A 15,037-nucleotide genomic window follows, 5' to 3' on the forward strand; every position below is an offset into this window, starting at 1 on the left:
TACTGTTACACATCTCCCTCCTTGTTGCTCTGCACTGACAGCAAAAGGTGTCTAGGCCCAAAAAACTATCCGAAGTCAAACAGAAAATCTGGGACAGAAATGAGAGTTGAACTCATCTCCAGCATCCTGGTGAAGCAGTGTGTGACAGGAAGGACTACTTGGGGAAAGACCAAAAAACACAGTACATAAGCTATATCACTACAAAATAGTTTTCTTTGTTTTTGTGCCTTTTTTCACAACATCAGCAGATAAAATGTTTTTGTGTGCAGTCACCCCAAGAATGCTGCCAATTACATCCTGCATTCATTTCCTTTTAGATTTTGCCACCAGATAAGTTACCCAATCTACAGTGCTACAAAACACAACAGAAATTGCACTGAGTGTCATGCTTTCAGGTTTGGCTGGGTTTACAGAATGATAATGAAAAAGCATATATAACTTGACACTTCTATCTTGTCTGCTCACTTCAGTAGAAATAGTAGCAGTTGCTAGCACTCTTAGCTCAGCCTCATCTCCAACAGTACATCTCAAACACCATTCTCTTCCAGAGGATCCTGTCTGCTTCTCTTCAAGTGGCAAAATGCATCACTCACTTCAGTGGGTCAAAAGAAACAGCAAATATTTTGTCTGCAGCACCAGCTCTTTCCAAAATGTTGAGGTCCTGTACCAGTCCAGTAAAGCTCAAACGATTTAGAAAATAATTTGGGTAAAGGGACTGAATTACCCTTTCTTATGATGAGACCCACCTACTTCAGAATGCGGTTAGCAACTATTACAAAACCTATTGCAACAAGCACTTCTGTACGTCTTTCACAGATGGGAGAGTTAGGAAAAGGCTGAAAATTTTAAGTGGCCTCGTGCTCCCTTACAAACATTCAGTCAAAATAACCGAAGGGAAAGAAGAAGGACAACTAGAATTCCTCCCCAAAGCACCACGTTCTTCCTTCAAATGTTTAGTTTTACACAGTGATAAACCATTCAGAAGAGTTCCACTGAGAAGTAAGCAATCCACTAAGATTTAAGAGATTCAAAATAATTACATATGGCTTCTTAAGTGAATTGGAAGTGCAGGATAGTAGCTACCATTCCTGAGGGCTTGAAAAACCAAGTATAGAAAATGTGAAATTTTAATTTCACTCTTTTTAACAGGAAAACAAACAAACAAACAAAAACACACAAAACAAAAACACCCAAATTCTTAATGCAGAACACCAGGGAATAAAAAAATAGAGACAGAAGGGGGGGGAGAAGGGGAAAGCAAAACACCATGAAGTGTTCTTTGAAACACGTGGCAAATAAATACGTTCAAGTTGAACTAGAAGAATTAAATAATTAGGATGTACTTCTTAAAACACAAACAGAGCTGAAAATCTCTTTAAGACAGGAGCCTTTTGATAAGAATCTTCAGGCATCTGCTTCCTGGAATATTTTCCACTTGACTGGCTGAATGAATACTGGGGAATTTAATTAGAGAAAGATGAAGTCTGTAAAAGTTCACAAGTCTGCAGTGCTCACAGTGATTGACCTGAAGATTTATAGGATTAAATGCTTTGGTTTTTGTGCTTCAAAAAGAAAATAATTGTTACTGGCTTAGCATGCATCTCCTCATCAACAGAAACCATCTGACAGCGGGGAATGTACTCCATCAGAAACTCATTGCAAGGCTCTGGATTTCTCATTCCATATTGTCTGAATTCAACCTTAAGGCATCATCTTCCTCAGTAACTGCCTGAATGACCAGCTAGGTCCAGACCTGAACAGTATACACATCAAATTTCACATTCCCGTATTTACTAGCAGGTCTCCATGCAAAAAGGATAAACAGGAGAGAACAGAGAGAAATGAAAATTTCTCTCAACACATTCTTTAGCTCAAACTAGAGAATTGGCTGCCTTTATTAGCTTTTAGTTACAGAAGACTCACAAAGTATGGAAAATCTGAGCAATCATTTCTTTAATAAACTCAGAGGATTTCCAGACATTTCTGTCTGGAGCTAGAGAAGTGGTGGCACTAAATATGGAGAGAGAAATAACTCACTAAATTTGCTATCTACCAAAGTATGACTTGTTCCTCAGTCACTGCCTGCTAAAAGGACAGAGAAACCTATTATTTCTTTTAGTACTCTGTCCACCATAGGGAAAACAAAAGAAGTAATCTGAAACCTTCTTACCAAATATAAGGTCCACAAAATACAGGTATCTCTCTTGTCTCAGCAAGAGGTATCTCCTTTCTTCCAGAAAACATCTGCAGAAATTTTCTTTACAAAAATCCCAAAAAATATATGGGAAATCAATGTAATGGCACTACACTTGTCAGAACATTTTACCTCCTTTGGCTGCTCTTAATGTATGAGGTTTGAGTGAGATCTGCCTAACTATAGTCTAGATGGCTTTGCTGCTTGGGCATGGTACCACACAACTTGATTTAGGTGACCCTTCCTGGGCAGAAGATTGGACTAGATAGCTTCCAAAGGGCCATGACAAACTCAGCCTTCTGTGATTATGCATCTCTACTTAGTGCTCTGAACAGTAGGATAGATCAAGACATAGGGATTTTGAACTCTGTATGAAGAATTTTGTACCAGCATTTCCCAGCATAAGTCAGTGCATCTATTTATTTGTAAATGAAAAACATATAAATAATCAAAGATATCTGGAGTAGACAGACATTAAATACAAGAGCCATCCCCTCAGCCTCCAAAACTATCAAGCTAACTGAGAGCATTCTCTGAAAGGCCAGATCCGACAGTCACTCCCTTAAATGTTTCTAGCATGCATCAACGAATCTGTAAAATTGAGGCTATATCATGATAATTTCAAGGAAAAGAAACTATCCAGCTGTTATAAAGGATGTACATTTCTAGTCATATTCCTACTAATGCGGTCATCTTTCTTCAATAAGAAAAAAACTACTGAAAAATAGTGGGCTAAAATTATATCCACTTACCAACAACAGGACAAAACGAAATTTGACTCAAGACTGAAACAAAATGAAAATTCAACAAGCTTACTCTGAAAAAAACCCTCTTATAATGCAAAAGACTATATTGCAATGTTCTTTTCAAACTCTAATTCACAAAATACTTCTGACCGAGAAAGTAAATTTACAACTCATGATTTTAGGCAAATGCAGACATAAATACTGTGCTGTTGGATGATGCATAGTGAAATTTCAAACCACAGGTTATTATTGCACACTTAATTAAGAGTACAAACAGCAGATAGAAGCAGTGTCAAATGCTATGAAAAGTATGGTTAAATTCTACTTAAAGATATTAACTGGCAGTATTAATGACTTTCAGAACTTGTACTATTGAGAAGGAATAGCATCCCCAGTACATCAGCAATATTTGTAGCAAGAGAACAGCCTTCTAGACCTTAAAAAAAAAACAAAAAACACACAAAAAAACCAACAGGTGGTGGTGGGAAATAAAAGGTACATGACAAGAGCATTTCCAATGCATACCAAATATCATACAAAGTCTGCTATATGTAAGTGGAATTTAACACTTTGCATAGGTACAATTTCTAAGCAAAAATAACTTCAGTAAATTAAATCAGCCAGAGTAAAGTGACAGTTCAAGTACTATACTAGTTCTGTGTTTCTCTGGCTTAGCAGAAGATAAAAAGTTACTATGCTACTACTGAGTTTATCTCAGTACTGACCATTATCTTGCAGGAATCCTGTGGAAGCTGTTTGTTTTACTTTCACAGATTTGTTAGAACTGTGCTTTCTGGACGTAGAATCCTCTGGATTATGGCATTTTTTGACCTCTTTTGGAGGCTGAGGTGAGGAACTATTCTCCCCAGGGTCACTGGATCCCACAGTAGATTTAGACTGCCGATCATTTCCCTGAAAGAAAGTGATCATAATCATCACTAATGAATATGATGAAGTTTACTTTTTAATTTCAACATTATTCCAAATTTTTAATATCAATAGAATTGTATCAGGTTTTAAAGAAATGTATTAACTTACACTTGGTACAGTTAAATAATATCTAAAACAATCTGGAAAACTGCAACTATCTTATCAACCTGCTATATGATCTGACTGATTAAATGCTCCTCAGCAATTTGCAGAAGAAAGCAAAACAATTACTACAAGGAAATAATGTTTCACCTGACGGAAAGAATAGTTAGGCAAATTTACACATGCATATAAATAATGAATAGCTGTATTTCATTCATGTATATGTGTATCTCATCTATGTATATGTGAAGATGTGATGTGAATAATTCACTGCCTGTGTAAACGCAACATAGATATTAACCTGCTAAATGTCAAAAGCAGCTGGAAGAGGATGACAGCCTTTTTGTGGCAGGAGCACTGACTGCCAAATGAACAGAATGGTCTACCAGCATGACACCTCTGAATCACCACCAAGGAAATCACCCAACTCCTCTGCTTCTTGGGTTCTGCACAGAAAAAGCAATAGAAGTCTGAACCTGATGTTTTCAGTTTTGTTTTATGTACAGTATTGGATATAGCAATAATTTCAGTAACTACAGATTTTATACACAACATTTTTCCTCAGTCTAAATTTGTACATAAGAAATATCACAAAAACCTTAGCTGCATATGGCAGCCTTTTAGGTTGCTGTTAACGTTGTGCTAAACTGAGTTATGAGATTAACAACTGAAGCATCAGTGCCTCTCAATAGGGGATGTCACCCTCCTAATTCTTTCAGTTCAATGGCACATACAGCTTTGTACTAATCCAATTCTGTCAAAATGCTCAGTATAACAGCAGAACACTCAAGCAGAGGACAGAAAACTGTATCAGCATCTGGAACCATTCACTTTATCACAGACATTGATAAATCATAGAAGGCAAGTACTTTAGCGTTTTGCCTAGCTGCATGAACAATTTATGACATTTTAGAACTTGCCCAGCAGAAAGGACTTTCATTCAGCAACAGTGTTGTGTACCTGACTGCTGAAGCTAAAAGCAATATCTATACAAAATTAAAATTGCTCAGAAAAATATGTCCTGAAGTTTGAATCTCTTGCAGACACAATCCCATTCTGTCTGATTCTTCTGATTTTTGAATAATGAACAGAGATTAGTTCTATTTAAAATATTTTACTTTTACTTTACACCTAGGATTTACTATCTAATCAAGCACTTATTTATCAGTACCACTGAATTATCCTTTATCCTTTAAAGATAAACTGAGGATACAGAAGTATTTCAGCTTCCTCTAATTCAAACTTGAGACTCTTACTCCCAAGAAATAATAGCCAAAATATGCAGAAACCAAACTTAAGCAAACAATTTCATAACCTATACCAGTTCACTCTCTTTCGCTACAGTCTATGCAGAACAACAGTGATTAGAAATATTTTTCTCTATATGCATTTAAGCATTAGAAGATAAAAGAGTTAATAAATAATCGCTTCTAAAAATGTTAGAATTGCAATGAATGTTCATTCATTCAATAACAAACATTACTTTGAAACTATATTCTTTATGCTGCATTTCAAGAGAATGTAAGTCAGACTTGTATATTTTATTCCTAATTTTGTTTAGATGTTCCAGAGGTTTTGGTTTGTTTTTATTTGGGAATAGTGGGTAGATGTGATCAACTAACACAATTAGAATGTCAGACTGCAAGTCTGACACTCTGCTGTCTTGTACAGAAAATTTCACTAGTACATAATTGGTGCAAACAAACATATTCTAATTTGACACTAAGTGTGCTCATTTTTACACACGTAAATAGCTCCACACACAAAGCAGTGGATGCTTAACCTCTGTATTGTAATGGTTAGCTAGGGACAAAACAAATTAGGCAGGAAGCTGTTTTAGGGCCTTGTTCAGACTCAGCATGCAGAAACACCTTTTTCTGCAATATGCTGTGTAAACAGCACTGTGTTTTTCCTTTAGGAGCATAATTTGAATAAACAAACAAATACATAAAGATAGTTGAAAAGTATTATGCGAAAGACCACAACACAGCAGCAGTTCTTTGCTAGGGAAGATTTTTTTTTTTTTAAATAAGGCACCCATTTCTGAAAGAATATTTCTTGGATTTTTATATCTAATCACCACTGCAAAACAGATTCATCAAGCATTAGTAAGCATACCAGCAGGTGGCTGTGCATTTTTCTCTATGGATTTAATTAAACTCAGAGGACAAGGAGTTTTCATCTGCTGGAATGAAGCGAAATTAGAAACAAACTCCACTGTGGCATTTGATACTTACACTGCCTTTAGATTTTCGAGATCCCGCAATCGGAGGTAGTACAGATGCTTTAGAACTGCAGAAATAAAACATGCCTTAGAGTTCTGTGCACTGTCTCTTTCATACATATCATCAGTCTATCACTAAGTAACACCAAGACAACTATAGCAACAAAGTTAATTGTTTCATCTACTGATCGCAGAATTTTGCTAAGAATCACTTATTTCTGCCCACTAGACTACATTTAAACACATAATCATTAACTTAGTCCAAAAAAAATGCATTACGTTTCACCACAATACACAGTTAAGCCCACTTCTAATCACCAGGGCAGTGGTCAGTGAATTAGTGTAGGACAATCAGTACTAATATAATGAAACATTCCAGTAATTTCAATAAAATTCTTCATCATCAATTGGTGAAGACATCTTAAGCAACATTTTCCACTGTCCTTAAATTCATTTGTTTTAAATTCTGTTTCTCAAAATACTTTGTTATTCACATTGTTCACTTACATAAATAAATACAGCAAAGTTTACGTGCATAATGTGGGACAAATGCCCTAAACTCATTTGTGGGACAAATCTCCATTTATTTCCATTTCTTTAATTGCATTGAATACCAAATTAGCTTCACATTTCAAAGATATTAAAAGTTCCTTCTTACAGAGACCCTGTCTAGGGTTCTATTATGTGATAATGCTTGTTTACAAAAATGACCCAAACATTAAGCACTCTTAAGGGAGTACATACTCCATAAAGCACTACCATGCAAGTAGACCCTGACAAATGTAGCTACGCATAATCTCATTTAGCTCATAATTCATAATCTCACTTGTGAATTAAGAAAAAAATTAAGCCAAAGCAAAATAAACCTTTGCCTGATAAGAATTTTGTGAAATATGATCAGTGGTTTATTTATGAGCTAAAATAATCCCTTGAGATTCCATTTTCTCTTCTATTACAGATTTCTACCTCTACTTCCTTAGTTTTCAATAAAATTTTGCATCCATTCAAACAAACCCATCCATCCATCTTTTACAAATGCTGTTGGAGTTACACATTTCTAATTTGTAAATGAACAGACACACATATAAATATGGAACTTACCCCTGTGGTCTTATTGTAGATTTGCTGAACAGCAGCTCACCATATGGTAGCTTCTTAAACTTTTCTCTACCCACTGCAACATAAAATTGCCCTTTCTCCAAGTCTGACCCATTCTGAACATGTTTTCCATCTAAAGTGTAAAGTCTGAAAGAACAGGTAAAGTCTTAATATAATAGACATTACCATTTTACAAAATGACATAAATGACAGGTAGAACAATCTCACTTAAAACTAATGAAATATGAAGCACTATGACAGATAACATTTTCTCACCATTTCTAAATAAATGTGAAGAACATACTAAGTCTGTATTTAACACCTTCCCCTTGATATCTTGTGTGGGATCTGTTCTATGGGTTCTTGACCTCTCTCATATCAGATTCCATCTCCCATTTGTGCTCTGGGAACCACTTAGTAATCTATGAAGAAGACCACTCCACTTAACAAAGTCAATAGATTTATCCTTGTGTTATTATATAGCATAGAATGAAGTGTTGAATCTTTGCTCTACCTTAGAGACAAGGTAGAAAATAGCAGGAAATGTAATGTAAAAATGTACTATAAAATCTTAGGCACCAACAAAAATAATACTTAATATGCCAATTAAAACAGGTAGATTTTTACCATAATAATTTATTTTCATACAATTTACTAAGATGGAAGAAATGCATTAAGGATTTAGGATTGGGATGAGCGTGCATGACAACACACTACTTCTATGCTATCCCAATCTCTTCCTTATCAACTCTGCCACCTTATTTAAGGAAGACCAATACAATCAGGAAGGAGGAAATATTCTACAATGAGTAAGCTCTTCCCTGTGAAGCAAATTGCAAAGCTTGGCAATATTCAATTTAAAACTCAATATTAAACTTCTGCACTTCAGTTTTTAAATTAAGTAATGTTGAATGGCCATCTTAAATTGCTTTCTCTAAGCCTTCCACAGGAACTACTTTATGTTATTCACAAATATCAACAGTGTAAGGAGACAGAAAATGATATATGCACCTATGCAATGTACCGTCTAGGAAGAATACCAACAGCCTGCCTTGAGAACATCCCTGGCTCATAAAGTGAAATATACATATATATATTAAACTTAAATGAGAAAAAAATGCCTCTAAAGTTCATAAAAGCAGGGGCATAACATTGTGTATATATATAACCAATCACAGACTCACAAAATAGCTGAGGCTGGACAGAATTGCAGGAGGCTGTCTAGCACAACTACCCTGTACAAACCAGGAGAAAATCCAGAAGGTTGTTCAGGGCTTCATCTAGCTCTGTTTTAAAAAATTTCAAGGATTGACACCCCAGAGATTTCTAGGCAGCCCATTCCAGCGCTTGATGGCCCACATAGTAAACTTCCTTTCTTTTGCATTTCAGTGATATTTTCTGTATTTCAGTTTGTGAACACTGCTTCATGTTCTGTCACTGGACACCACTGAGAAGAGTCTTACTCTGAATTCTTTACTCATTTCCATTTCTCTGATACAACCAGTGCCAGCTCCTGCAGACCTTTTTCACATAATACATACCTTCAAGGCATTCATCTTTATGGTACTTGGCTGCACTTCCTCCAGCATCTCCATGCCCTTATACACTCTGCACTATAGTACCTTGATTTACCAGGTGCAGTTTGGCTTACATGTGGGCTGCTCTGAAAGTAATGCCTCCTATTTTATTATATAATCCCACATCAGAGGTGGATGTCAGTGGTATGACAGTACAGGCTGAACCTTTACGCCAGTATTCCATTACATCTTGTTGTTGTGCAACAGATGACAACAGAATGATGGCCTCACAAACTGGTGTTTAACACAGAAGTACACATGAAGTAGCATTGCTGAATTCCTCCATCAACTCTGATGCTCCATCCTGACACTGACTAGGCTGAAATTTCAAACTCCCAGAGTCAGGCCAGAGAAGAAGACAATCTTTCTTTTGCAAAATGATATCACAAGGTCCTGTTCCAGTTTGAAGACCATGGAGCATGCTGTCAGTCTTGGCTGGACTGTCCTTGAACATTTACTGTATACTCGAGGTTTGTTGCCTTCTGACTTCATCTCTTTAGGCCACTTAAAGATGGACTGGTTGAGAAACATTTTCCTAGCAATTATACCATCGTAGCAGCTGTGAAACAGCAAGTCACCTCAGCTGGCGCAAATTTTTATGAGTGTAGAATGCAGACCCTTGTTCATGGCTGATGAAAATGCACGCTTAAAAGTGGTCACTGTTGGAAAGTGGTATTTTATAGCTGAGAATTTGCTCTATCAAATGCTGTTATTCTGCTCTGTGTATCTGAAGTAATTTCCATGAAAATAAGTAGAAGGTATTATTTTCAGAGCAACTTATGTAGAAACACTTCGCTTTTGTATGTGCAAAGACTGAATGTTCTCAAAGTTGAACCTGCTTCTTTTAAAAATCTTTATCATGTTGCTGCTTCCTTCTGAAATGGCACACTAACACTGAGATATCCCCTCTGCACTACTCATTCTTCTTTATAGTGCAAAATTTTGACATTCATCAACAATTCAAAGAGGGATTTATTTTTCACTGCCTTGCAGATAACACCACTTATACAGAAAAGATGATAAATAGAACAAGCAATCTAGAAATCATCAAGAAAGACATTTCTGAATTCATCTGTGTCTTGCTAGATTGCACTTTGCTTTGTGGAATTCACATGGAAAAAAAAAAAAAAAAGGCAGATTGGTGTACTGCAGTGTAAGAACTGTTTTATCTATTTGTATGATGTTGCACATACAGGTATACAGCAATACGTACAGTGGGTTTTTGTACCCAATCTTTCACTTTGCTTACATTTTAATATTAGATGTAACACACATAATTTTTTGTTTAATGTAATTCCCATAAAGTTTATGGACAAGCATCTGTCAGTTTCTTATTTTATTTTGCATCCAGAAAACAATGACGACAGCAACTGAATGAAACCAAACCAGTCAGTGAAGAAGAAAGGGGAACTAAAAATGCATTTTTGTAAAAGGGGAAATATATATGTAACTACTGGCATAACCAGCATCATGCACACAATGTCTGTGACACTATTTATGCAACTTGTTACCCACTCAACTGATCCAAACCATTCAAAAACATCTTGGGTTCTCCTATACTCCTCTAGACAATATTATGCAGGAAACATTCTTGCAGTCATTTCTGCTCACTCACACTGGGTGATAATCAAAGGCTTGTCCTGTAAGCTCATGGTAAACTTCCATTTTCCTTCCTGAGTCCCAGCCAAAAAGTGGCAGTCAAAACAAAGCAAACATATCCTATCCCACCAAATCCTTGCTGATCAGTTTGCTGTATCCCACCCCCATGCACAATCTGGCAAGGAGAAAGACTACTTTCTCATTGTCTACTTTCTCATATTTCTTACTTGTAATTCTGTTCTTATGATGATGATCAATTATTGTTTTCAAAAGCCTCATGTGAAACTAGAAAAGGCTTGGCAGCTTTCAAAGTCATTTAATGACACAAGGAAGAAAAACTGACATACACATAATGCAGGTTCTCATAACTCCAGTTAGCCTTCCTGGAATTAATGGTCTTATACGACCTCTCCTAACAGTAATATGCTTTTGGCAATTCCTAGCAATTAAGGTATAACTTTTTAAAGAATAATCATCACTCTACCAGTATATTCAATATGCATTCTTAACATTTTAAGAAAAAGCCAATGAAAACTGGATTAAAAGAAGACCAGAAAAGGGAAAACATTAAATAATTCAAAGCACTGTGTGCATTATCTTGTTTTCAAAATATTACAACAGAATAGTGAAAAGAATACTGAACAGAATATTTCTCAAAAGCAATTTTAACTACATACATAACTATATATGCTTTCCTATATAACATTCAGATTCATCAAGGAGAGATAGGAAGTAACAAGAATAAAAGACAACAGGTTTTTAAATCCTCGATCAGTCTAGAAGTAGGAAGAAAAAAAAAAAAAAAAAAAAAAAAAGATTTTGTGAACAGCTGTTACTACCTTCATTTTAGGATTATGATAGCTGAGAATCAGATCCAGAAAGCTGCAAAATGAGTTTGGGTTTACTTTGAAGGAAGTAACAGTGATAAGAAGCCAGACAACAAACAAAAGAAATGCAGAACTGAGGGAAAAAGCAGATGAGAGCTAATACTCAAAAGACAGCATGATCTTCATCTTTTATGGTCTGCACCACCTCTGGAAAGGTAATCACAGGAACTGAGATTATTTCAGTTTCACTAATTTGAGAAAGATTTTGCAAGCTTAGCCTCAGTGACTGCATAAGCCATGAAGAAAAATTTTCTAACTCTTTCCTATCTGAAGAATGGATTTCTGTAATGTGTTCTGCTTGGGGTAACACTGGAACATCAATCATTTACCACTACACATCTTTGGCAGCCTGCTTACACAGGCTACCAAAAGTTTATCATGGAGACCACATATCATTTTGCTCTAAAACCTGGGGCAACAATCAGATATTATTTTAAAGAGTTTATTTTACATTTCAAGGCCTTAAGGTGATTAAAATCTATCTACAAGGTACGCAGGGGATATTGTAACAACTAGAGTAGTGGAAAATACTGGAAAGCCCTGACTCTTACCAGGAGGCTGAGCTGACTAATTATAAAACATACCTTCATCAGAGAACAGATCTGCAAAGACCAGATGATATAAAACATTTTCCTTGAAATTATTTATTGTTTTTGTTAAAAAAAAAAAAAGAAAAAAAAATCAAAATTAAAGACAAAAAGGACATTCCAGATATTTTGACAGGCTTTACAGAGGCCACTTATGTCATTTTAACATGCTATTTCAGTATTTATATTAACTATGTTGGATTATTACCATACTATTACATACCTGCTAATTAAGCATTTAGACAAGAAATAACGATTGAATAATACTGAGAGCTTTGGTGGAGTTTACTTTTCTTTTTAAAAAGCAGTTGAAATGAAACTGACCTGGAGTGAATGTATTTCCAGGTTCCTAGAATCATAGAAGGGACCTCTAAAGATAGTTTTCTTACAGAGGAAATTCCCATAAAGCAGGCATGATCACTTATCTACTTCTAGAGTTTTAAAAACATATGTAAACATAGCAACTGTATCTCACAAATATTCAGCCTCCTGATACCTGTGAACAGCTCCACTTCTGAGGGAAACTTTTGCTGTAACCATTTCAAGAATGTGGTCCCAGCAATTCAGGGTCTTCCTGGGAATAAGGAGTCGTACTGCAGGGCTAATAAGGTCTCCATTAGCAATCAGGCTGAAATAAAGCAAAGTAATACAATTTGAATGACCATTTAAAGCAAAAATCATCTGAGTTGAGAGAAAGAGAGCCTCTCAGTAACTGTAAATTCAACTTACAAAATTGTATAGGGCTCCTGGAGTGGTTTTCTAAACCGTGCTGACACAGTGATTCTACTGTGAGTAACTGGCTTGACCTGCACGGACAAAGAGAAATAGAAATCACTCAGTCTTCACAATGGAATAGAGCTTTCTCTGATAACCAACAAGAAGAGTGGAGAACCTGGAGAAAAAAATCCTGTTTTTAAATATGCCCATTAATCCACTCCAGCTTCACCTTTTACAGAGCATACACAGTTATTATTGCAGGTCCATAGGCTTGTTGAATGACAACCACAGCATAGTTGTATGAGAACTGTTGAGTCATGGCCTGAACCACTGATTGAGAATAGGCTGACCTGATCCCTGGGAGCACAGGTTTAGGCAATTCTGCTTTGTGACCAGAAAGAGTGGAGCACGGCTGCACCTCTCTTAGACCTCATTTAAGGGCTGACTGCCACTAGGGAAGAATCTTTGGTTAGAGATCCATCCCTTGTGGAATTTTTCCCTGCAAGCCTAGACCCTCAGAGATGGCTGATTATTCCTTTCCTGTTTGTTGGTTTTGCCATTCCATTCTTGTATGGTCTTTCTACTGCACTAATCTTTCTGACTGTAACAAAAGTGCAGCATGGCTTAGCAAAATTCTAATCTCTCACTGGAAACAGTATGTGGGTGTCTTTGGAAGCTTCTCACCCAACATTCTGAGGCACATGAGAAAGCAATTCCAAACGTTGTTCCTGCTTTCTTAGTTGTCACTGTTAATAAGTATGGCTCAGGCAATTGAAAACAAATCTCATTTTAATAATAAATGCTATCTCTAGGTCTTACTGCTATAATGTAGTAAGTTTTGTTTTGTTGTTTTTTTTCACTCATGTATGGGTTTCTACATCCAAACCAATCAGTAATTTATAAAAGTTGTTGAATACTATTCTCATTTTAGAGATGTGATTCAAGAAAATGGAACTGCAAAATAAAGCATGGATATTTCTAACATTATTCCCTGTACTGAACAGATATCACATTGACATCAATTGGGACGCTCAACATTAATATTACTATGTTGAACTGAAAGTTATGCAGTATTGACTAGGTAGAATTCCTTTTGGAGTTAATAAACACACTTACAAATTGAAAAAGAAAACAATGTGATAGATAGACGGAAAGATGCAAAGACAGATAGAAAGATAGACTCAAACTCAGATGAGGCCATAAAACCACACTTAGATCCTGTCTGCAATGCAATGCTCAGGTTTCTATGACCAACACTTTACCAGCACTAGTTAGAAAGTGTTCCCTAAACGTGCAGAAGCTCTTCAGGATAGTCCCAGGTGTGCCCAATTATTTACTTGTTCCTACAAGCTGATGAAACCATTAATTTTGAGGTAGGCCACTCAGAAGACCATGGTGTTATTGCATGCAGCCTAATCACTAGGCCCCTGAGAAAACAAGTAACCTGACAAATGCAAAGGGCTCATTTATGATTCAAAGGATTGTATTTCTGCCAGTAACAGATACTGTGGTATCAGCTTACAAGACTGGCTTTTAAATTGCTCTCTCAAGGAGTTATTAATATTTCTGGCATCCTTTTGAAGCATAAAAGGCAGCCCTGTTCTCAGACAAGGAAGCTGCAGGGAACTGTAAGATAGGGTCAGCGTGGATAGATACTCAATATTTTTTGAAACGTAGCCTAAAGCAGAACAAAATACAAACTTGTATGATTTTGTTAAATGTGCCTAAATCAAATTTGTCTCCTGTATTAGAAGGTGGAAATAGTATGTTAATATAGTATTACATTGCTTTGGCAGCGGGACATATATTCAGGCTAGTGCTGCACATCAGGAAGAGGAGGGATAACTAATTTCTCTGGGACTGGTAGCTTCCTGAAGGCACATCTTATACTTGAGATCAGCTTCAGCAAACAGCAAAAAACTCCCTATCCACCATTCTTCTAAATAAGCTGTCATGCTCCTGTTTGTTGGTTATTTTGTTTTGTTGTTTTTTTTTTTTTTTTTGGCCACCACAATCTTTAAGTTACTATCTCATATTGATTAGAACAACTTCTGTGCCTAATGTTAAACTGCTTTCAGGTGTGAAAAGAGCTTTAATTTCTAAAGCAAGCCACAATGTTTAAATTTGCAGTGGCAGACATCAATAAAATACCAAGTATTTAGTTACTACAAATCAGTGCAGTTCCTTTGAAGTATGTAGAGTTATACAAACTCACTCCAGAGGAAGACTAGATAGGGGATTTAATTAAAGAATACATGAGACTGCTGGTATTTCTCATGTAGGAGGTACCACAACATTGCACTGTCTGGAATAGCCTGACCCCTAAGGCACTACAGTTACACATTAATGAAGATGTGAAGGTTTGTGCTTACATTA

At 36.2% G+C, this 15,037-nt stretch overlaps 1 protein-coding gene across 2 annotated transcripts in view; it reads right to left on the reverse strand.

The window, feature by feature from the left end:
- Positions 1–15,037, reverse strand: part of DCDC2 (doublecortin domain containing 2) — a 51,661-nt gene that overhangs the window by 20,518 nt on the left and 16,106 nt on the right. For both annotated transcript variants that reach the window (XM_072329269.1, XM_072329268.1), the window contains 5 exons: positions 12,674–12,750; positions 12,441–12,572; positions 7,298–7,441; positions 6,210–6,264; positions 3,666–3,852 (listed from right to left, as the gene is read on the reverse strand). In XM_072329269.1, the coding sequence (XP_072185370.1) occupies positions 3,666–3,852; positions 6,210–6,264; positions 7,298–7,441; positions 12,441–12,572; positions 12,674–12,750 (595 nt within the window). The remainder of the gene's footprint in view (positions 1–3,665; positions 3,853–6,209; positions 6,265–7,297; positions 7,442–12,440; positions 12,573–12,673; positions 12,751–15,037) is intronic.

This window comes from Excalfactoria chinensis, chromosome 2 (genome assembly GCF_039878825.1).
Source record: "Excalfactoria chinensis isolate bCotChi1 chromosome 2, bCotChi1.hap2, whole genome shotgun sequence".
Classification (NCBI taxonomy): Eukaryota; Metazoa; Chordata; class Aves; order Galliformes; family Phasianidae; genus Excalfactoria; species Excalfactoria chinensis.